Genomic DNA, 22,841 nt, shown 5'->3' on the forward strand with positions numbered 1-22,841 from the left:
TAAGCAGCGATTGAGAAAGAAACGAAAGACAAGTTTAGTAAGAGCTAGCATGAAGAATGGCTATCTAAGTAAGATCATTCTGCTATTCGCTTTTTCCACTTAATAAGGGAGAGGTAGAAGCTGCACACTCCTTCTTCTGGGAAATAGCTGGTTGTTCAGTTCTTTCTATTCGCTACATCCAGCAAGTTCCCTGAGATCTGGTAAATCAGCATATCAAATATACCAAAATACCCAGCTTTAATAATATGGAAGTTGTTATTAATCTGGCATGGTACGCCCGATAGGTTGTACAGCTGCGTCCTGATGTGCTTTAGTTGGTGCAAGTACTTCTGATATAGAAGCTAACATGCTTAGTAGATCTCGTGGCCGCCGGCCGTTCCACTTTCTTGATCCTAAGCGCTCGCTCGCAGGTATTAACTATAAACCGAAGTATATATATTGTCAGGCTAGTAGAAGTTATAGTTACCCACTCTGCCACATTTTTCTTTTTTTTTATTTCGACCCTAATGTTGCTTACCACAGGAACCTTGATACACTATTATTGATGGACGAATGAAAGGATCACTTGCTAAGTTAATTAGGTTGCGTACTCCTAATTTTTGGTTTCCCTCCACCGGACACATACTACTTGACGCTATAATTTCAATATTAGCACCGGTTGACTAGCTCGACTAATCTTGGTAAGTTCAACATTATGGTAGCGTTTATATTTGTATGATACGCAAAATTCGATAACGATAGCTGTTGCGGTCAAGTGTTTCTGCAAACCTTGTAAACAGTCCCAGGAGAACCTCGTCTGCTGGCCTTTCCGACATAAATTTAACGAGTAATAAATATAGCGCTACACCATATTTCAATCATAGAGAAGCACGGTTTTGCATTAATGCCTCTTTTCTAGTGATAGCTTCTCTCATCATTTTTTAACGTGCGGCACTCCAAGGTTCAAGAATCTGCAATGATAAGCAAGAAAATCGCTGCTGTGATAACTGATGAGACGAATGTCTTGGCCAAAGTGTAGCAACTGAATACTTGAACTCTTGGATCGACGCAAACAGATGTTCCTCTGTAATCTTCCTTTTATTTTAGCAATATTAGACATCTGTAATTTATCTAGTGTACGATAATGCTTGCGACTTTAGATCATCATCAACTATTACTTGGTCATTGCTTGTATTTATTTATATAGCACCACCTTCCCCATGCACCCCAGCACGGACTTTAGATCGTGAAAATTTATCACAATGCTCTAACCGTTAAGAGAGATAGCGTTTGTTTAGAAGAGTACTGATACAAGACAGACCCTTCTCGTCATAATAATCAACGATGGCTCAATAGGTGATATAAGGCAACATTTGCTGGCTAAAATACGTAAAGTCAATAGTGACAGTGACGAGCTTTGACGCTAGAGAAAATAGAAAGAGCGAAAGAGACAATTTGTTGAACGGTCAACATAGTACATAATTTTTTTTGGAGCATCAAATACATGAAATAGGCCCAGTAGTAAAGCCGCACACACCAGGGCATCAATGGATACAGCAGTCTGACAACAGATCAGATCCGTGCTCTGTGATGCTATCACCGGCAAGCTAGTTATGTTTCGGCACAAATGTTCCGTTTACCCAGATATTAACGGAGTGTCAAAACCGTCTCCAAAAACAGACAATGGCCGTGACTTCCGAGACACCGATTTGCATATGAACGATGCAAAATTTAGTTTATTTATAAACAAGAGGCAGATATAAGACGATGACCAGTTGCTGTTCAAGTACGAGCAGCTTTGTGCATTATGACAGCTCCTAGCCAGCAAAGATTGCTTCGGTTTAGAAGAGCTTAAAGCTCAAATGTAACTTGACCCGTATGTTCTCACTGTAGCGGAGTATGCTGTTTAAAAGTTACCCAACAATAATACCAGTTTCATTGGTGTATGTGCTTAGTGCTATTGGGTAGTTTCGTGCTATCAGAGAGTAATGCATCGTTATAACAACAACAGCAGCACATCATGCAGGCTATGTTTATTCTTCCTTGTAGGATTGGCTGCTACATGGTATGCCTCAAACCCTGGCGCTACTGTACGACGACTGGCCAGGGCGGAATCGGTGGTTATCATCCGGGTAACCCGGCCGTTATCCCAGATGATTTCTTTTTGCGTTCTTGCTTTCTCATGATCATATGAAAGAAGTTGTACAACATGTAGAGAGATAAAAAAAAGTGAATGGGGTTCCGCAATGACGCCTGTCAACAAGACGTCAATGTGCACATTCTTGTTGACATTTTTCGTGTCTCGAGCTTCTCCTGTGTCTATACACAATATGTAGTATTGTGTTGGTATGTGTATACCATGTGATCCCCCAAAAAGTGCCACGACCTAAGCTCCTTGTAGAAAACAATCCCTGCAGCTAATCGCTATGTCAAAGAGGATTCCTGGGGAGTTCCAACCAACCATCGCGAGAGATACCAAAGAGTTATTACTCCGCCCCTTGGAAAAGGGTTTGGGGTTGCGGCATGTGAAAGAAGTTTGCCGTAAGTGCCTTTCTTTATATTTGTGTCTCTTCCTTTTATTCCACACGACTTCTTCTTTAGCTTTTTGCTTTACAACTGAACGTAAACATTGATCGACACATATGATACCTGACTCGTTCATTGCGAGGAACATGATCTATGCGATTGCCGTGTTGCAAACTGCTGTTGCACCGGCAGCATTCATGTATTACCTATATTATCTCGCCACCGACGAACTCTTCATCACCTTCTCACCTGCCATCGACACCTTGCTCTATTACTGGCTTGGTTGTGAGCTTATATTCTATGTCTTCTTTCAAATAACGCGTAACCGAATGCAGTCGCCTCTACCACCCGTATACCCTGGCCCCAAAGAACGGCGGACTCTTTACTATAACTGCATCAACAATATCATCGACGTCGAAGAATGGCTGTCCGGTTGGTTTATGCGAGCACACGATCCAGAGCAAAACCCAACGATCGAAGAAATTCGCCGTGAAAATCTGGCAGAATGGTAAAAAAAGAGCAGAGAAGAAAAAAAGACGGAAAAATCGTTAAGAGTGTGGCTGATCAAATATCTCCCCCTTTTCCCAAACCTTTTTCCCATTGTTCTTCTTGATATCAAAAGGATCGCTTGGGCATTCTTTGCGCAGCCCCTGGAAGGCGTCCTTGAGGATGAAGCAGCAACCGACGAAATGTACTGGATGATCGACCATTTCGCGGAAAAGTTCGAACTCAATTTCACGCCCGGCTACGACGAAGACATCATTGCGTTTCGACTTACATTAGATCCAGTGCAGGCATATCATCGCCCACTCGTATTCTATCTGTTCATCATCAGCATGACATATCTCAACACCATATTAATGCATTGTTGGGGCTTCAAAAAGTTCGGTCCCGATATACCCTCTGCGTTATCATTGTGGTCGAATACGTCAGAAGCCGCATCCGCCACATTATTCTCAGCAACAGCACGGTCATCGTCCGCACCATCAACACCATCAACATCAACTTTGACGGGACGCGTTGCATATTGGTATCGTGAAGGCAAGCGGACCGACAAAAAACCGATCATTTTCATCCATGGCATCGGCCCTGGTTTGCTGCCTTATCTCAAGTTTGTTTACCACCTTATCGACATTGATGCTCCTTTGTTTTGCGTCGAACAGCCGTATGTGTCTATGCGATGCGTCGAAGATGTGCCAAGCATGCAAGAGGCTGTACAGGATCTTGAGCGCATGCTGCATCATCATGGCTTCCGAGATGCTGTGTACGTGTCCCACTCTTTGGGCACTGCATTGACATCGTGGGCCGTGCAACATATCCCCAAGACAGTTGCTGGCGTAGTGATGCTCGATCCAATTTGTTTCATGTTGCACTATAAAGACATCTGCGTCAACTTTGTTTATCGTATACCAAAGACTGCTAGCGAGGTAAGACCGAATCTCAACCAAATCTTGTATATAAAAATCTTGTTTCTCTCTATCTATCGTTATTCGTTCTTAATAACCGATCCATGATTTTTTCTCCTAATTAGTCTATCGTCAAGTTCTTTGCATCCAGCGAACTGTACATTTCATACTACATTTCTCGACATTTCCATTGGTTCCAGCTCGCATTGTATGTAACACCCCAGCAGCCAAGACAAACAAGACTGTCTAGAAGGAGAAGGAGTCAACATCAAAACCGCACAATTCGCATGCCGCTTGCCACCAAAGTGTTTCTCTCCGAACATGACAACATTGTCAACTCCTCGCGCGTCCATGATTATCTCGCCGGGAACGGTATCAGCTCAACTGTCATGGCTGGTCTCGATCACGGATGGTTTCTGTTCAAGTCGGCATGGCAGCAAGAGATTCTTGAGACTGTCGCGGATTATACGTCCAACTGAGACTATTCACTTTCCATCCGTGTGCTTCTATTCCACACTTTGTAACATAATAATTCGCTCCTTGTACATATAGATCCTTTATACGTTATCCACTATACAACTACAGAGAACTTTTATAATCCCTAATACCCTCCTCATCCATTTATCATACAATCAGCTTCACCCTCTAACTTACTACACTACTCGTACTTGTTTCTGCAACCCCATTGATTCCGTTCCAACTTAATTGAATTCTTTTTTATTTACACAGGAACGCCTATCCTTTGTACCAATCGTTGATATTGTTCCCTTGCCAATTTCCTTTGTCTCCACAAAACCAATGATACCGCAGCGACAGCAACCAACAAATTGATTGTCTATTTTTAAAAAATCAAAAGCAAATGCATATTCCATCAGACCATTCGCCCTCTTGGAGAGAAATTTACCACTGCCACTAATTACCTCAAACTTGATGAATTTCCAGTGTTCAATCCGCTTCACGTGCGGACAACCTCGAAAGGAGGGCAATGAAATAGCATCATAATCATAAATTGTGGTCTGGTTTCGCAAGTTCTCGGCTAGATCGGGATCATCCCATTCACATCGTATGCGTTCCTTGTTTCCATACTCCATACAATAAGGTGCTGATTTCTGTGTGATATATATACATATATGCGTGGGTTAATCGGGTTTTAACAGACGTTTGTTGCTTGTTGTATGTACTATGTTTTTTTGCATACCTGTTCAAATGGCGTGCATACGTCGCAATCGCTAATGGCCGTACAGGTAAACGTCGATTCAGCAACGTCTTCGTGTGAGTGGGTATAATTGCCGAGATGGTTTGGTATTGATTCATCGCCTTGAGCAAACGGTGGTGCTCGTTTCTCCCGTAAATGAAAATTTGGTGTGGTTGTGCTGGCATTACACGGTTTTGCCGACAAAGCAACAAAACTAATTTTAATCATGGAGAGAGCAGAGTTTAAATCAAGCTAAGAGCAATGCATTGTGTTTCTTGGTACTTGCGAGCCTACCTTAATAAAGAGACAATGCAGCATTGTATTAATCGTCTGTGTAGCATCGTAAGTTGTGAAGAGAAATAATAGAAACCGAGACCCGCTTTGTGTTGCTTGAATTAATTTCAGGCAAAGCACCTGGATCACGCGACACTGTCATAGTTGCTATGTTGTCTAGCAACACATCGTGTAGCTTATTCTTGGGGGAAGTGCTCATACGAAAATATTATAAATCGTTACAAAGCTAATATGAAAACGCTACTCGCTTTATATGTGTATTACGACAAGAGGATAAAAGAAAAGGACCGACCAACAGATCGAAAGTCTATTCGAATTCGTTTTTACTTAGAAAAGAGAATTACAAGCTATCATAGCAAATAGCTTAACAAAGGACGGTCGCTATTATAAGCACATGACTTGTCATAGTTAGCTGCAGATATGCCATCTGGCGTGCATATTTTATGTTGTCAGCTCTCTTTTCTACAGCCTGGCTTGACTCCGCTATTCAACCATTTTGACATTATACAAACATGCAGCGAAAATCGTTGTGGGGATCCTACAAGGCCATTAGCCCACGTACACGTATTATGATCGGCGTTGGTATGTCCTTTTTACTTTTTAAATATTCGTCTCGGAAGATTTTCAAGTGAACTCAGATATAATTCACATTCTTTCAAAAAAAGGTGGAATGATCTTTGCGACGACAGGAATGCTGCTCTCTGAGCACCTCGAAAAACAATACCCAGCAACCGAAGACGAAAAGTTGCAAGCCGAGGCCTTATCACCAGTCACTGTTGTCGACCATGTTGATAAAAAGTAAATAGAGCCGACGACAAAGACGAGCTCTTTGATCAGGGTTGTTCGTCAACAAGGCTCACAAGAAGGTTGTAGTGTAATGGGATAATACTGCCGGATGGATAATGTGTATATACGACAACCCCTCCTCGGGATATTCAATAACAAAAAGATAGTGTAAACATTTGAAACATAATAAAAAAAGCGCTTGTCAACAAACAATATCATGAAGGATCTATGTGACCTCTAAGGGTAGAAATAAAAGAGTCCCCAGTCAGATCTACGGAACAACTCGAAGGGATATTCGTACGATGTTTGGTAAAGCCGATTGATAGACAAATGGTCAAAACGTCAAATTCTAGATACTTTTAGTCTTTCATAATAGACCATAGTGAAATAAAGGAATAACCAGAACAGGACAACAACGATAAGGTATATTAATGATACTAGGAGTTGACAGATTTCCATTTTCCCATTAATATTATTACCGAATACTGGATTTTTTCAATCATCAGCAACAACGACTAACAAAACAACTCGGCAACTTGGAACCAAAAAATAACAACAAAGATAGCAGTGATGGCACCTGTTATCAATTTCCATTGGTTGGATGGCAGCGGGGGCGATCAAGTCCGTGAGGCATCTGACAACTAAAGCTCGACTTCGCCCGGCAGGATTTAGGTAGTTGACTGAGATCCTCAACCTGACAGGGGCGGAGGGAGGGTATATTTACCGTGTGTATGATCATGACGAATTAATGAGGAGAAACCTTCACTTATATCCACAACAGCATCATTCAATGCCAGAAGAAGCTCTACTTCAAGATGCATGATATTAGTAAAGGCATTTTTTTAACTGGATGCCAGAGAACACAGAGTCACTGTCCATGCGCGACAGAATACTTGTGATCCATACAGGCGAATGGAACTGTCGCTATCAGATAAATGATGGGTTCAACAGGAGGAACCTTAACATTGAAACTTCACAAGAGCTAGAGCATTAACCTCATAATGAGAAAGTCGTGTGAAATAGTTTGTTAGTTAATCATCAATATGCGAAGCGAAAAAAGAAAGCCTAAATATATGGATATTGGGGCTGTTGTTTTAGTACTCTGCTATATATTCCAATCTTAGGTTAGCGAAGCCAGGATCTGTTAACGGAGACTTACAAAGTCTATAAAATGACTATTCCGATAGTTACACTGTGGCACTAGCTCTTCCACTCATTCATGCTCTGGTACTGTATATACGCATATACAGTATAAAGACATATGATACAGTAATCACTGTATCAATATAGTCACATGTAATACATACTACACAAGTTTTCGAGAGAGAAAGTACTACTACTCTACTTTAACATTGAAAAAATCATGCGTGTTTATTGTGCAAGATTATTCTAGAAGTTTTAATACATTCGTCAAACGATTAATTAAATAAGTGGGATTGTAAGGGAATCCGCCTGATTGTAAGACTGCCATGACGCCCCTTAGCATATCAGTGACCTCTTCTTTGGGATGATCCTCAGCAACAAAATCATTACATGCATACACAAAGATCTCTGGGTTACGTTCCACGTATTTAAGATACTGCACGAAAAAGAGGAGAAATTCAGTCTCATTGGAAAGCAACAAGTCAACGAGCAGGCTGTGATCCATGCCCGTGCGTTGACAGAAAAATAAAAACAGTCGATTTGGACTGATCCCAGCTGTGTCCAGTATATGCTTAATATCATTGTGTAATCTTGGTAAAATAAAAGAATGAGAGGCTGCATTGTTAGTGCTCAAAAAAAACTTTTTTTATAGAAAAACAGAATTTACATAGTTAAATATACTTACCCTTGAGCGTTTCCTTGTGCTGATGAAAGACTTGTTAATTTTTCGTACAGATTTAAGATATCGAGTTGAAGATTGACTGCATCTTCGTCATTGTTGCCATGAAGCTCAAATAAGATATCTAAGATATCTTCGGTTTCCTGGCAAAAGACTAGCGGGTTTATAGTCAATTAGTTTTTCTTTTCTCCTTTAAGAGTAAAGGTATCATAGGGAGAGAGAGAGAGATGGAGAGGTAACAATACAGTTTTGATCGAATCAAAAAACATACATGTAATATAGTCAACGAGCTCTTGTAAGCAGCCTTTCAAAGTATCATAGTTCGGACTGTTGTTTGGCGTCACATCAGCTAGTGCTGCGATGGCAGTAAAGAATATCTGAGTCGCTTGCTTTAGACATTCTCGGTCCACGGTCAATTGTTCATCTTCATCATTGTCGTTGTTATCACCACTACTATTACTGTAGAAGAATTCCGTCCTTTCAGGTTCAAACAAGGAGTATAGCTGTATCCGCGTCATATGTTGATGTAGCGCTCTAATGTAAGTGACTAGAGACGTCAAAGTAGTTTGTATCTAATCAGTAAGGAAAAAAAGGAAATGACATATCAGTACTTATATGCCATCATCAGCAGGGCAAGAGGAACCTTTTTTTCCTTACCGCATCCGGATGCTTGTGATAACGTAGTATTGCTCCGGCAAGTGCTAAAGAACGACGTGCTACGGCTATATGAGTACCCAGCCACAAGGTACATATCTGTTAGGTTAGCCCCAATAGCTTTTTCGTTACAACGTGTCTCTATCCCTCTTATTCTGCCATGCTTTCCACGGTGTTTTATGATATCTTACCTGGTTTAAATGTCGACCTAGCCACGTCCATCCCTCTTGTGACACACTATCGTAACGTGCCCGATCGCTTTCCACTAATGCTTTACATGTCTTTCCGATATCCAGCATCAATACCACCAACGGAACCAGGTCAATCTATATACCCTTTAGCAATGTGCTGCCAATAAATCCTATTCCTCCAGTTATTTTTTTCTTTTCTTCACACTTGAGCACTTTACCCCTTGTTTTGCAGAAAGTGCATACTGGATCCATCGGGAACTATTGTCATTGTGTATCCAAACCAACAACAACGTGTATCCAGTGTGCTCGTCGCTGTCGATGATATGTTTTCGGAAATCCTTGAGAATGGCGTGACATACTTCCAAATAGGCAGTGCAGCACGATCGATCAGGTATCAGTCTTTCAACAAGCCGGCTTATCCATGCGCGTCTGGCACCATTCAGTTCGTGTTGTTGTGCGCTCTGTTTGAGCGTGGTTATTTAAAAAATGTGTATGAGTAGAGAAGTTGCGTGAAACTGCTACAGAGCCTTTAAGCCTACAAAAGTGTACCTGTTCATTATAGGTGTTCAAGGTCATAATTTGCTGTAGTAAACGACTCGCCATGTATACTTGAAAAGGATCATTGTCATGAACTAGAATGTGTTCCTTTTTTTTTCCACATTCAGAAAAGAAAACATGAGAGATCTGAATAGGCAAAGAATCCAAAAACATACCCAGGGTAGTTCAAGGAGCAAACGTAACGCGAGATCGGGTGTTGGGGATTTATTTATTGCATAAAGACAAGTGCTTATGTTGTCAGTGGTGGCCATACGTAAAAGTGCATATGCACAAAAGAAGGGACATCCTATTGTCGGAGACTAGTTGTCCAACCCATGTAACAGTAAAAGGTTAAAACAGGTTCTTGAATGACAAGTCGAGTAAACATTCTTATAGCGGTTTCCAGAGAGCTGTACTAGTGAATGCTACGCTTCATGTGCGCTTCTCCTTTGTCTGCTTTCTAAGAGTTTTAATAATGCAAATCTAATAAGATCAGTCAGTATTCTTATGCTAAAATATGGATTTGGAATAGCAGCGGTGACGATTGCCCTACAAACATGGCTAACTCTTCGTCGAGATTCTAACAGAAGAGGTCGGGTTATTTGAATCAAGACTCGTGCGCGTAATTTAGTAGGCTTGGGGAATTTAGGCGCTTGGAACATTTCTTAAACTTGTATATATGCAGTGCGGATGATAATAACTCACAAGCAATGACATATATAAAAAAAGAACCGGCAAAAGAATCTCTTTTCTTATTCTTTCGATACATTAAAGACAAGTCCTTTCTTCGTTTACTTGTGTTTGTGCCCATCCGTTTGAACTGACTCACTATGGTCAAGCTATCCTTTGCCTCTCTTTCTATCTGGGCCGCTGTTCTGGCTGGAAGCCAGCTCGCTGCTAATGCCTTGGACACATTGATTACTGAGCCAATGAAATTCAGCCTTAGAGAAGCCGAGATCGTTCCTCACTGTAAGAGACAAAGTGTGATTGCTAGCAAATGAAATCCATCATTTCTCACAAAGGGGTTGTTCTTTTTATTATATCTAAAATATAAAGTGCTTCCAGAATTCGAACCTTATTCGTTTCTGAAGATCATGTACGGCGACAAGGTTATCGAGCACGGCGAAGAGATGATGCCCCACGAGCTCGTTAATCCGCCTCACATTTGGTTCCCAGCGCCCAATATGGACGCTCACTACACGCTGGTATTGGTAAGCAACTTGCCCTCGTCTTACCCCGCACAGTAGCAGGCAGGTCTCACAAGAGCAAAATATAGTTTGATGCGGATGCACACGTTCCTCTCGTCAGACACTGGATTGTCGCCAATATCGAAGGTAACTCTATCGTCTCTAATGCATGCCATACCACAGAACTACTACTAACAAGAAGTTTGAAGCAGGTGGCAAGCCTGGATCCAGCATTCGAGATCCACTGCCGGAGAATAATTACACGCCTTATCACGGACCCACTCCGCCATTGAACAGCGGCAAGCATCGCTATGTGTTTGCGCTGTACGAACAAAGCGCAGTGAACCAGACGACTGTGCCGGTGCTGGAGGACACGGTGCATCATCGTGCCTACTTTGACATTGGAAAGTTCAGCCAGGACAACAGCCTCAAGCTTGTGGCTGCAACGTACATGCGGGCTGAGCATGAAGACGGCTATGAAGGTAAATACAATTTATGTAAGCCTGTTCCGCGGAACTCTTTCTGATGATCGCTTTTATATAAGGATTGGCGAGTATGCATACCAATGGCGCCAATGGAGCAGCAGCAGCACCTACGCCAAGTGCGCAAGCCAAGATGATGATGATGATGTAGTAGCAGTAGTAGTCGATACCTTCCAGCTGTAATGGCACATTTAAACGTTATGAGTGTCCTTTTTTTTTCCCCATAGAAGCATACAGAAGGAATTCAAAAAAAAAAAAAAGATGAAACAAGCACACTATTTACCGGGTAAAACAATTTCGGTTTTGATTGGATTCTTTTTGCATGAGGCCAAAACGAGGCCCCGGCTACTATTCATCCGGCACCGCCGCATACAGTCAGCAGTCTGTTCTGTTGGGTCGTCGGGTAAAATATATAAAAAAGATTGGGCAAGCCTGTACAACCGTTCTTTCTGAGGGAGATGCGGAAGCGAAAAATAAAAGATTTGCAAGCGTCAATCGAAGAGGTCTTTCTGCTCCCTCCCATAATTGGGCGGGATGAGGTGATTTCACATGGACCCAGCAGCAGGGTTTCTTTTTTTTATTATGCGTACCTGATCGACTATTTTGTTTTCACACGTGGCATTCTACTACATGTCCCAGAGGTGTGCGCTCTGATGAGGGAATGATGATGGGTGCCCCATACGCTACTTTTGTCCTGTTGAACTTTGTTCCTAGCACCTTTTATCGGAATGCCAAATTCTCACTTTCCTTTTGGGGCTTCCTTCAGAGTGACGGGACAAACGGTGCCTCGGCCATTCACGGAACAATTTTTTTCTTTTTTTTTTTTTTTGTTGTGGCTCTGGCTCCCAAAATAAAAAGGTTCGTTCGCCAAGTCGGTTACAGAAAGGGCGTAATGACAAGGCATAGATGAGATGTCCATGGGGCAGGGAGAGAGAGTGGGTAGTAGGTAGGAATGCGAGGATCAATAAGAGACAAAAGATAAAGGGCCAATTTGTCTCCATGATAGGTCGCATAGGCGCTTATTTTAAAAGTCGAAACGAATGATGTACTTCTTGAAGCGGGTCACACACACAAAGACCGTCATCGGCTCATTCCTGTAATGGCAAACGTAGCTGGAAACTCCGTTAGGTGGGTGGGGGTGGATTCTTAAAGCAGCCCGAGACTAAAAGCTTCAGAACCTCTTTCTTTTCCTTCGATCCTCCGCTTCTCTATTTGCATGCTCTTTTAGATTTGTTTGCATTGCCATCTGCAATTCTAGTATTGGGCTTTTTCATCCATATCCTCCTCTCTTATCTTCTTCTTCTTCTTCTTCCCTTTATCTTCATTGACCACCCAATAAAAAGAAACTCCCCACTCTTTTCCCCACTCCCAGCGTGTTATGAATGTCGTCCCGTCTCACCCTTAAAGATCTGTTCGCCAACATGCCATCCAAAGCAGAGTCGCTTCTGAGCCAACTGACGCCCGAACAGATTCTCTTAATCGAAGATACCATCTCAAGAATCAAACGCAGAAAAACCGACCACGACAGTAATGACAATGACCTCACGAAGAAAAACATCACAAACAACAACAGCACCACCACCACGACACACAAGACTGATGAATCCAACAAGAAGACAACCACAACCACAACGAACAATGTAATGACTAATGATCACGAAAACTCAAGCACTGCCACTGCCACTGCCACTGCCACTGCAATCGCGAATGCACTGGCGTCTGCCATGACCACAGCAGCCTTACAACAAGCATCCTCGCCCTCGACAGCTGCTGCTGCTGCTGCTGCTGCATCGTCACCATCCTCTTCATCCAATGCACCAACAGCAGCGGGCGCTAAAGCTGAGGTCGCTATCGCGCCCACGACCAGACAGGAGCCGGTGGCAGAGATGCGCGATGGCGTTGAATGGGTCTCGTTTGTGTACTCGCATAATCGGACGCTCAAGCGTTACAACATCCGCACGGATATCCATACGGTCGATCTTGAAACGGTTGACCCAAAGTTTAAAGAAGACAACTGTGTAAGTACACAACGACCGAAAAAAAAAAAAAAAAAAAAAATATTTCTCCGACACGTGCACTCTCTCCGGACGATCCGATCCCGAAAGTCACAAGCCAGCGGCTAAAGCTTTATTCGCCCAAGCTGGGCAATTACCCCGCGTTGAGGCGGAGTGCACTTTTTTTGGGTTTGGAGTGCGAGGGAGCTTTTGTGCAACGGGGCCGGTTTCGTTCTTTTTGTTCTATGGAAACCAAAGAAAAACTTTTTCACTCATTTTCTATTGTTTGGCGGGGCCTGTCTAACTTTTTCCACTGCTCAATAGGTTTATCCTCGAGCCAACCTCCCCAAGGAAACCTACCGCGGCAACCGCTGGGCCTATGAAACTGAGTGCAATATACTGGGATGGAAACTGGCCTGGTTGAATGCTGGCGAGATTGCAGGCAAACGCGGTCTGATCCAACGCGCGGTCGACTCGTATCGCAACCGCTACCCAAGCATGCGCTCCCGACGCGTGGCTCGACAAGAAAAGCTGCTCAAGGGCACACTGCGCAAACGCAAGAATCGCGAGGACGAGCCTTTCTCCTCGGAGTCTACTGGCACGGTGAAACAACATCAACAACAAGCATCATCAACAACATCAGCTGGGCAACAACAAGCAGGAGCTCCGCTTTCGACACTGGCAGCGGCGATCGTCAAGCCGGCAAACCATCCAAAAACATTGGTGATAGAGGATGGCGGTGTGCGTCTGCGAATCAAAATCAATGTGGAAGGAATGGATTTGGGAGAGATTCCATACGAGTTTCGCAGAGCCAATTGCGTGTTCCCGCGAGCCATGATTGTCAGTCAGCCTGCTGCACAGACGACTACCCGATGGTTGGAGGAGTCGCTCTGCAACGAATTGGGATGGAAATTGGTAACGTATCCGGATGCTGAGAGGGACAGGACGTTTGCATACTACAAAGCTCATGGAAAGGCTAAATGGTTCTTTTCGCACGGGGTCAATAATAGGCTTGGTTGAACCAGCGACATTTGGCGGGTAGAAAGAACCTGTTGCAACGAGCGCTTGATACATACCGTACGCGCTACATGCCTGCGCTTCATCCGCGCAAGAATTCAAGACGTGCACCATCCGTCCCTGTGCCGCAAGCTCCGCTTATGCAGGCCACACTCAAAGTTCCGACCACGCCTACGACTTTTACACCACTCACTGCATCTGCACTCTCAGCACAAAATGCATGGTATGCACAGCAAGATCAGCACAGCCAACAAGCACAACAAGCACAACAACAACAACAACAACAACAACAATCCACAGCAGCTGTCACCGGATACTGCAAGGTACCCTCCGCCGAGTCATGCACAAGCGGCACAACAGCATCATTAGACTTTGGAGATTGCTTCTCGCTGGCCGACGAACCAACTTCCGACGACGATGCGATGGTAGAACAAGACGAAGATACAATCATGATCACGCCTCCGTACTCGCCCAAGATGATGAGTACCAAAGAATGCTGCGAAGCCAGCACCAACAATCGCTCTACACCCTGCTCCTGCGGTGACGAGTCAAGCACCACCATCAGCAGCTCGTCCGCATGTACCCCAAGTCCACCTGCATTTTCTACATTCTTTGGAACGCTGCCAGACGACTTTGACGTCGATCACTTTGATTCCTTCATGCTCCCTCCTGCAGGCGACATGTCCCTGTTTGCCGACAAGTCGGATTCCTCTATGCCCAAGAAACCCACAACGACGACGACGACGACCACCACCACCACCACCACCACCCTTCCGACGCCCGACTTCAAGACGTATGACGCCATCACCATTCTTTCCTCTCCTTCGTTACCGTCCAGTGCAGTCCAGCAGGATGACCTTATTGTGAAGATGGAGGAGGACGAGCTCCTACTACCCTCCGACTTTACCATGTCAGCAGCAGATTGTGGGGCAGGTCAACTCTTTGATCTGTTTTAATCCCATCTTTATTATTTTTCTTCCTTCAATGTCCATATTTCTGTTTATTGATTCTATGTGTTTATTTTTTCTTTTTTTCATCTCTTTCTTTTCTCATTGTACATATGCATTCTTTCTTTCGACTCATCCATCTTTCTCCCCAACCAAATTTACCAACTAGAAGTGTATTGGCATCATTCAATTATCAGTAAAAAAAAAGTTCTATGTGTTTCTTAATCTTAATCTGTCCGGACTTTTAAAAAAAAGAATTCGCAATCTCTGCTACACAAACATTCTGGTATCGCATCTCTTATGCTCTTATCTTATTTATTATCACGAGGTTTCTTCTTTATCGTGAAATCTCTCTAACGTATTCCGCCTATACTTCATATGTTAGCAGATGGGGGAGAAAAAAACGGGAGCATATATTGTTTGCTATCTAGTGCTGTTTTTTGCCGTTTAAAAAGCATGCATATGTTTATTTACTGTTCGAAAGAACACGAATCGATGGAGAAAAGGCTCTTTCAAAAAGCTATTAATGGCACGACTAGCAACTAAGATTCTATAACTGTATTTAAAGCCATGCCTGACGTATTCGTGCTTGGTCTCGTATGGTGACCTTGTTTGATTTTATCTTGGTGAAAGGTCAAAAGGGTACCTGCTTGCTGAGTTCTGTACCGAACAATCCTTCTGCTAAAAAAGTAAGCGGAGCTGCCTTGCAGTTGTGAAACATTCAAGCACTGCTTGGAAATGGCACTCAAGACAATGACAGGCAACTTCTTTAAGTTCGAAAACTTCTTTCTCTATAGCTCTTTTGATGAAAGGTGCACAGTAGCAATATCATAAGAGATTAGATGACGTCACAGCGGGGCTGAATTTCTGTGACGTGTTTCTAGCGCGTATTTTCCAGTGTGTGCTCTGCACCTTCACCTGCAAAAAGGTGCTTGCTCTGCACCAAATCAACATCTCACAAAGTATACAGGACAGCAATCAACAGTTGTAGCCCGCAAAACGACAACAAGTATGTATAAAGAGATTTCGTAGCTTTAGCACTTGTTAGCACTTTTGAAATAGAAACAAACGTTAATCATTATGGCATTTACTTTCGTTTTCAAGCATTTACAACTGGCTTTTTTTGCAAAAGAAGCCCGGTTTGCTCGAAACATTGCCATTGAGCTTTGCTTCACACAAGAGCCTTCCGAAAGTCTGGGGTACGACTCAAACTGCCCCTGATCAACAGTAAAAAACGTTAGGTAAGAGACGCAGAACACTTTTGAATGGTTGCTTTCTCTTCAATCTTAATTTCTGGTAAATTCTGATAACGTGTTCTTAATAATTATTATTTTTCTTTCTTTTTCATACTTGCAGGCACGCGATGCTGCTTGGGATCACTTGTTCGCTCCCTTTTACTTTTTCTTTTAGGGCATCTCATGTCAGCAGACTGCCCAAAGTGTGCAGCGAGCGTGCGGGTTTGAGGGTTGGCCGCCTTTGGATCCGCAGTGCATGGCGGGCTGATATGAGCATGCCTAGTGGTCCTAAACCGTAACCGGCTCCAAGTATATGCCCTCTACGAGTATTCAGAGTAAGAGAGGACGAATCCCTACTTGTCCGGCGACCAGTGGCTGCGAAGCCTTTCTTTTTATCTTATTACCAAGAGCTCCAAGTGTGGCTAGTCCTGCATCTCTGACCGTGGCTGGCTGCTCCTGGGGCATTCTTACACCATCAAGGGAACCTTCTGCTGTTTGAGTTACTCGCGTAGTTGTGTACTCCCAAGTGGGTTTGTGGACGCTGGGGAAGGGCTTGCCTCTCAGTTTGAAACTCTCTCTGCTATATTTATCTTTTTGCTACGTTCACCATTTTTCTTCTTTACACCCTCTTCTTCTTCTTTCAACCGTAAAATGGTCCTGAGCAGCGGTGCACCTTCAAGGCGGCGTATTCTGGATTGCGCGGGGTATCGGCTGGTGGATGTACCAATTTTAATAGAGAAAGTAGGATGAGGAGCGAGGAGGGCGGATGTAAGCGAGGGTGTCAAGTCAGACGTAAATTATGCTTAGGTGGATTTTTTTTCTTTGTAGTAACAGGAGGCAGTACTTTGGTCAGTCGATGAGTACTGTACTCTGCATTGGGCCGCCATACTGGCGAACACGGGGCTAACCAAGACTCTGTCACTAAGGTAAGCAGCATGTGTGATGAGTAGTGGATAAGATGCGGGGTAGTGTAGGCCAAACGTATCTCATTTCGTGAAATCAGTAGTGACTGGCTATTCCATTGACCATGTAGGCGCTTTCCGCTGAATGTTTAAAGGCTTTTTAATGAGCAACAAATTACAATCTTGAATTCAGACTTGTGCTTGATGTTTTACTGGGTCTTGGTCCCAATCATACAAGTTTATGTAAACTTTCGATTACTTAAAAGAGTTCTTTTAATTTGAAAACAATGCAAAGTGGGCTATCGTGTCGACCAGGCAAAGTTTCTTCGTTGTTTTGGACGCTGATCCGGTGCTCTGGATTTATCTAACTTTAATGAAAGTCTCCGGCATCATGAAAAGCATGCACTTACGCTACTAATCCTCATATCCTGACTTGTGCAAATTATTACATAGCATGGTCTTGGGCAGATTATAAAAATATGGTGCCAACCGGCCTGGTGTGGTGCAGGTTGAAAGGATTGTTGCTCAAGTGGCTCCATTCTTGGTACAGTCATCTTATATAAGTGCAAACTTCGTATGTATGTCCGGTCAATGAACCAGCCTTGGTCAAATCTAAGTCTAAATGTTTGGACGAGGATGATGGACAAAGATAAACAGAGAAGGTGGTGTAGGTATCTGTTAAACTTATAAAACTGGAGGTTATAGTCTCTCCATATGATATTAGCAATGAACATAAAAGGTGTTAACGAGAGTAACGTCGCCAATGTTTATGTTTAGTAAAAGCAAAGGAACAGTCTTTGTTGTATCTATTATAGAGCCGTCAATGCGGGTCTATCGTTGAGGTAGATAGATCACAATATATGTGCATCGCCAATATCATACCCGCAGAAGAAATAACACGTCCGCATGACAGTTATTCATGTGCAACAACAGCCTCCTGTGACTTACACATCCGCATACCATCACATTTGACACACTTGTTGAGAAGCGCCCTCTATTTTTATTTTTTATTACCACATATAAGTATGGTACGCACAAAGAAACCAGCGGTAGCCACAGTTAGCAGTTCGCAGGCCATTCACTCTTCCTCGGAACACGGTAACTATTCCTCTTACTTTATCAGCATAATCCTTCCGCGCACTCCGATAAAAAAAAAATAACGGAGATACCTCTTTTAAGCGTAATCAATTCTAAAGCACCATTCATGACATTCCTATAGGTAATGACTTTTTGTCACACAATCATTCATCACCATGTGGAGCAGATCAAGACCACGTAAAGTTTTTTATTTTTAATCGAGAGCTTAAGAAATCAAAGTGAGAAAGGTTTTTTTAATACGCGTTAACAGCAGAACCGTCAACAAGGATTTGACACGACGCAAGGAGGAAGTGGAAGGTATAATGTGCTGCTTCAGCTAATATATGCAAAATCAAAACGAAGATTCATTTGTTGTTATCCGCAAAAAAAAGAGTATCTGATCCATGCCAACAGCAACAAGTACTCGAATATCTGCACCGAGAAAGAGAGCGAAAGACGTCAAAGATCAAAGAACTTTTTAACGACTTGACACAGGAGGAAGTAGATGTAATGCTGATGGATTGTGCGTGTAGCGAGGTATTTAACCAAACTATTATTTTGAAGGGGGGCGAGTATTACATTTGGGTGATTGTAATCTTTAACAAAAAAATGTAATAGGACGAAGTGATTAAGCGACTGCAGAATCGACCTGATTATCTTGAAGGGATCCGTCGCATTGTATCAGCAGTTTTGCGACCTTCAAACAGTGTAACACGTAAGTACATCCTTGCAGATACGTTTATTGTAGCTGGACTATTTTTTTCAGTAACTGCAAAAACAATAGCTTAATCGAACATACTTCTTGTGATGCTGTAGCAATGTTAGAAAGCAGGCATTCATCAATAATAGATAGCAGACGCTCATCTATGCCAGCAACACCATCTACTACGCAAGACCAACAGAAGGTGATTGGGAAGCAGCCTGCTGTACAGCAGCAACAGCAGGCAGCTATAGCGAAACAGAAGTTGAAATCACCACAACAGCGCATCAAACCTTCCCCGGCACAGCAAAACCATCAGGAAGCTGCTACAAAGAGTGTATCTCTTATTGCTAGTAGCGGCCCTCATCTCACTACACGTCCGCTCCCTTCTGAGAATACGACCGCGTTTTTCAAGCGTGACTCCAAAAAGTGAGAGGGGACAAAAGAAGTGTTGAAGTTCGTGGGAGAAACCGGGGGACAATAGGTGAAGGATGAAACTAACGATGTTGCTACTTTTTATAATTTTTAGGCGTTCCCGCATGATTGGGAGGCTAGCGCTGGATGATGCATTGCGGCAAATCAAAGAGAGTCCAAATAAGGCCTTTGAAGGCTGGTCCCAAGCGAGAATCAGAGCATTTCGAATGATCGAACAAAATCCCAACAGCTACTACTATCGATTCAATGCGCCAGGCGAAGAGCAAAGGAAAGGTCCTTGGACAGAGGAAGAAAAGCAGCTGTTCTTTAAGAGGTTAGAAGAAGTAGGTCCCAATGGTCAATGGGGGATCTTCTCAACAGCTATTCCTGGTCGTGTAGGTTATCAGGTACGCTTTTACGTGGTGCTTATAACGATTTGATGCCGCACAAAACCATAATATACAAAAAAAATTGGGGAACTCAGTAGTGGTACGAGCTCCTCCTTGTTTTTTCTTCTTTTTTGAGTTAGTGCTCCAATTACTATCGACTACTGATTGAGTCTGGCCAACTGCAAGATCCAAATTATATTGTTGATGATAAGGGAAAGGCCCACTATCTTTTTGATAAGCGTGGATCAGATGGTCGCGTGGAGAAAGCATTTCGGACACATAGCCCGCATGTATTCGACAGCTGCAAGAAAGCCGGCTCTCGTGAGTCGGCAAACAAGAAGAAAAAGGCAAACGACGAAGATGATGGCGACAAGTCTGGCACGTTCAGGATGAATCTACGGTCTTCAGCAAGGCTTGCTGCAAAAGTACACACTCGTAGCAAAACTGTTCCGTAGTGTTTTTTTTTTAATCTCGCAGGTCCCTGCATACTTTTGTAATATGTCTGGCAATAGTCAATATACTGCCTCTTTATGTTTGTTGCTTTTTGTACATTTTGTGTTCGCTATCCTCTGACTAAAGTATATACGCAGGGTATGATAGATGCTACTGGTGTTATTTGGAAGAGGAGCTGACATTGCGTCAATAGGCTTGCCGTGGATCTACGAGCCAATTTCCGGGATGAAGTCATATCAATACAGCTTGAAGCAACAGCCACAGGCCATCTATAATGGTCCTTCAATAAGCATAATGAATGGTTGACAACAGTCGTCTTAAATTATTGCTACGCTGTCTGAATCAATTACAAAACGAGACATGCATTATTCTTGTACTTTCATCGCTGTTGGCTATTTTAATCACAGACAACAATCAGGCAAAAAAAAAGCCCTTTTTTTTTATCGTTTGCAATCGCACATGGCAACCAGCACAGAGGACATTATCAAAACCAAACGCGCTTTGCAAAAGGCTATTGATAATGGAAGTCCACAGGTAAGACTTTTTGTTTCGATTCAACATTTTCTTTTTGTCTTTTATTCTTTTCCATGACACGGTGTTGTTGTTGTTGTTGCAAACATTTAGGGCTCTCCTTCACTCTCTCTCTCTTTCCCCTCTTTGTATGTGTGTGTGGTTGGCTCCTAGCACGCATTGACAGTGGCACGCATGCTTAATGAAAAGGATCCCACCGTGATTCGCGAGAGAGAGTGAGGAATTGAGTTGCTTTGACACCGTGTCAAGGAAACAAACTACTACTGAGGGATCTTTGAATTTTCCGACCGAGTGTCATCGATTTGGCTTTGTTGAGATCCTTTATGTTGGTAGTCCCTCGTAATTTTTTGTTCGCTCAGTTGCTATACCTTTTGTGGAAAATGTCTCATCACTTATCCCGTATCTAAACTTTCTCTTAGGACATTCTCGATATTCTAAACCAATTGGGCAAAGTTACGGCTACCCAGGATATGCTTCGGGTATGATCAAGAAAATAGGTTTTCCGTTGATATATCTTGGGGTTTTGAAAGGGACAGGACATGCTTTCAAATGGAACAGTTAAAAACACGTAAATGTTTCGATTGTAATAATAGAAAACGGACGTTGGCAAAATCTTGGGCAAGTTGAGAACCAATGCCGATGTTGCTATCTCGCAAAAGGCAAAAGATATCGTCAAAAAATGGAAGGATGATGTTGTCTTGGCGACCAAGGCGAAATCAGCCGCCACGAAGCGTAAGTTTTTTGGGTCTTTGGGTTTCTTTCCCCTTTTGTGTTCATAGTTAGATAAGCTTCAAATCAAAGGAGAGAGAGAGAGGCTAATTTGCATTTTGAACTTAGCAGCAGCACCAGCAACTTCTAACAGCACAACCACCTCAACAACGTCGCCATCATCCAACGCTAACTCGCAACGCACGTCCGCAGCGTCATCACCGAAAACACCCACGACGGAATCCGGACCTCCTCGAACAATTAAATCCGACGAGATCAAATTCGAATCCACCGGCAGCGGTCCCAGAGATAAGACCGTTGAGCTAATGTATGGTGCAGTTGCTTTAGGCAGTTATGCAGGTACGTACCTTTTCTAATATACGTGGGTACACGTGTGCGTGCGTGCGTGCGTGCGTGCGTGTGCGTGTCTAAAACCATACTATGTGTCGTTGCACAAAAAAATTAAACAATGGCGGGGTGTGGGGAAACAATCTTTGCAGATTCAGAACTGTTGCTCAAGAGAGCAATGGCAATCGAAAAGGCGGTATTCCATGAATTCCAAGGTGTCAATGACGGTTACAAGAACAAGGTACGATCACTAGCACTCAATCTAAAGAGCAAAAGCAACCCTGGATTGCGGGAAAGCGTCGTCAGTGGCGAATTGCCTGTACACAAGCTGTGCACCATGAGCAAAGAGGACATGGCCTCTGAAGAGTCCAAGGCACGGGACAGAAAGCTGGCGGAAGAGGCACTGTTCAACGCGAGAGGCGCTGGCTCGGCTCAAGCTGAAACGGACATGTTCATGTGTGGCAAGTGCAAAGGTCGGAGGTGCACTTACTTCCAGATGCAGACTCGCAGTGCTGATGAGCCGATGACCACATTTGTCACCTGTGTTTCATGTGGTAACCACTGGAAGGTAAGAAGCCGGGGGTGTCTGTTTGTATGGGTATGCGCGTATATATGCTAGTGTGTGGTTATACTGACTCCAAAACTGTAAATCCTCCACGTAGTTTTGTTGATCCAAGCTTCCAAATTAGTATCGGTTACCCCACGCTTTTTATGTTCTTATTTTTTCATCTTCTTCTTTAAGCATGATGCGCAAACGCTAATAAAAATCACCTCACACATAACAAGTATCACTGATCTGACGGCATGTTTGCTATTGTGCTGCACCTTTCAAATCCTACATCGAACTACAATGTAGGCTCCTTGACGAAGATGGTGGGATCCAGTTTCGTCTTGGACACTGAAGACATTATGATTACCGGTACCTTAACTTAACGGCCATGTTTCACAGTCAATGTCAAGCAAGTACGTGGGTGTGCCATTTTCCATTAAGAGCGGTCACTGTGCCACTACTTTGCCACAAAGACCCACACATACGCTTACACGCGCATAAAGTAGCGCAGATTGTA

The 22,841-nt window shown here is 43.2% G+C and overlaps 9 protein-coding genes across 9 annotated transcripts; 7 read left to right on the plus strand and 2 right to left on the minus strand.

Moving 5' to 3' along the window:
- Window positions 1-2,651: 2,651 nt before the first annotated feature.
- On the plus strand, window positions 2,652-4,390 carry BDB00DRAFT_868661 (Alpha/Beta hydrolase protein; the record flags this gene model as incomplete). Its single annotated transcript, XM_053126493.1, has 3 exons — window positions 2,652-3,013; window positions 3,128-3,932; window positions 4,037-4,390. The coding sequence occupies 3 exons, from the start codon at window positions 2,652-2,654 to the stop codon at window positions 4,388-4,390; spliced, it is 1,521 nt and encodes a 506-aa protein (XP_052983471.1).
- A 242-nt stretch (window positions 4,391-4,632) lies between these two features.
- Window positions 4,633-5,334, minus strand: BDB00DRAFT_868662 (uncharacterized protein; the record flags this gene model as incomplete). Its single annotated transcript, XM_053126494.1, has 3 exons — window positions 4,633-4,746; window positions 4,832-5,020; window positions 5,110-5,334. 3 exons carry the CDS (start codon window positions 5,332-5,334, stop codon window positions 4,633-4,635), a joined length of 528 nt encoding a protein of 175 aa, XP_052983472.1.
- Window positions 5,335-5,789: 455 nt separating this feature from the next.
- On the plus strand, window positions 5,790-6,527 carry BDB00DRAFT_805434 (uncharacterized protein). The gene is made up of 2 exons (XM_053122191.1): window positions 5,790-5,982; window positions 6,066-6,527. The coding sequence occupies exons 1-2, from the start codon at window positions 5,913-5,915 to the stop codon at window positions 6,200-6,202; spliced, it is 207 nt and encodes a 68-aa protein (XP_052983473.1). The 5' UTR covers window positions 5,790-5,912; the 3' UTR covers window positions 6,203-6,527.
- Window positions 6,528-7,570: 1,043 nt separating this feature from the next.
- BDB00DRAFT_868664 (uncharacterized protein) lies at window positions 7,571-9,429 on the minus strand (the record flags this gene model as incomplete). Its single annotated transcript, XM_053126495.1, has 7 exons — window positions 7,571-7,919; window positions 8,015-8,162; window positions 8,280-8,580; window positions 8,666-8,761; window positions 8,854-8,988; window positions 9,072-9,314; window positions 9,403-9,429. 7 exons carry the CDS (start codon window positions 9,427-9,429, stop codon window positions 7,571-7,573), a joined length of 1,299 nt encoding a protein of 432 aa, XP_052983474.1.
- Window positions 9,430-10,436: 1,007 nt separating this feature from the next.
- On the plus strand, window positions 10,437-11,103 carry BDB00DRAFT_757188 (phosphatidylethanolamine-binding protein; the record flags this gene model as incomplete). The annotated part of the gene is made up of 3 exons (XM_053118967.1): window positions 10,437-10,633; window positions 10,699-10,735; window positions 10,831-11,103. Coding segments are annotated over 3 exons (507 nt in total), but the record flags the coding sequence as incomplete, so codon positions are not given.
- A 1,658-nt stretch (window positions 11,104-12,761) lies between these two features.
- Window positions 12,762-14,359, plus strand: BDB00DRAFT_805450 (uncharacterized protein). The gene is made up of 2 exons (XM_053122192.1): window positions 12,762-13,077; window positions 13,378-14,359. Exons 1-2 carry the CDS (start codon window positions 12,784-12,786, stop codon window positions 14,071-14,073), a joined length of 990 nt encoding a protein of 329 aa, XP_052983476.1. The 5' UTR covers window positions 12,762-12,783; the 3' UTR covers window positions 14,074-14,359.
- BDB00DRAFT_19807 (uncharacterized protein) lies at window positions 13,905-15,255 on the plus strand. Its single transcript, XM_053116437.1, has one exon. It carries the CDS (start codon window positions 14,142-14,144, stop codon window positions 15,024-15,026), a length of 885 nt encoding a protein of 294 aa, XP_052983477.1. The 5' UTR covers window positions 13,905-14,141; the 3' UTR covers window positions 15,027-15,255.
- A 3,305-nt stretch (window positions 15,256-18,560) lies between these two features.
- BDB00DRAFT_19860 (uncharacterized protein) lies at window positions 18,561-20,331 on the plus strand. Its single transcript, XM_053116439.1, has 5 exons — window positions 18,561-18,768; window positions 18,850-18,946; window positions 19,048-19,360; window positions 19,461-19,752; window positions 19,875-20,331. The coding sequence occupies exons 1-5, from the start codon at window positions 18,742-18,744 to the stop codon at window positions 20,187-20,189; spliced, it is 1,044 nt and encodes a 347-aa protein (XP_052983478.1). The 5' UTR covers window positions 18,561-18,741; the 3' UTR covers window positions 20,190-20,331.
- Window positions 20,332-20,582: 251 nt separating this feature from the next.
- On the plus strand, window positions 20,583-22,564 carry BDB00DRAFT_805507 (transcription elongation factor S-II). Its single transcript, XM_053122193.1, has 6 exons — window positions 20,583-20,721; window positions 21,138-21,197; window positions 21,312-21,450; window positions 21,556-21,786; window positions 21,927-22,342; window positions 22,437-22,564. Exons 1-6 carry the CDS (start codon window positions 20,647-20,649, stop codon window positions 22,443-22,445), a joined length of 930 nt encoding a protein of 309 aa, XP_052983479.1. The 5' UTR covers window positions 20,583-20,646; the 3' UTR covers window positions 22,446-22,564.
- Window positions 22,565-22,841: the final 277 nt, after the last annotated feature.

Source organism: Zychaea mexicana (genome assembly GCF_025766255.1).
Source record: "Zychaea mexicana strain RSA 1403 chromosome Unknown BDB00scaffold_10, whole genome shotgun sequence".
NCBI classification, from domain to species: domain Eukaryota; kingdom Fungi; phylum Mucoromycota; class Mucoromycetes; order Mucorales; family Lichtheimiaceae; genus Zychaea; species Zychaea mexicana.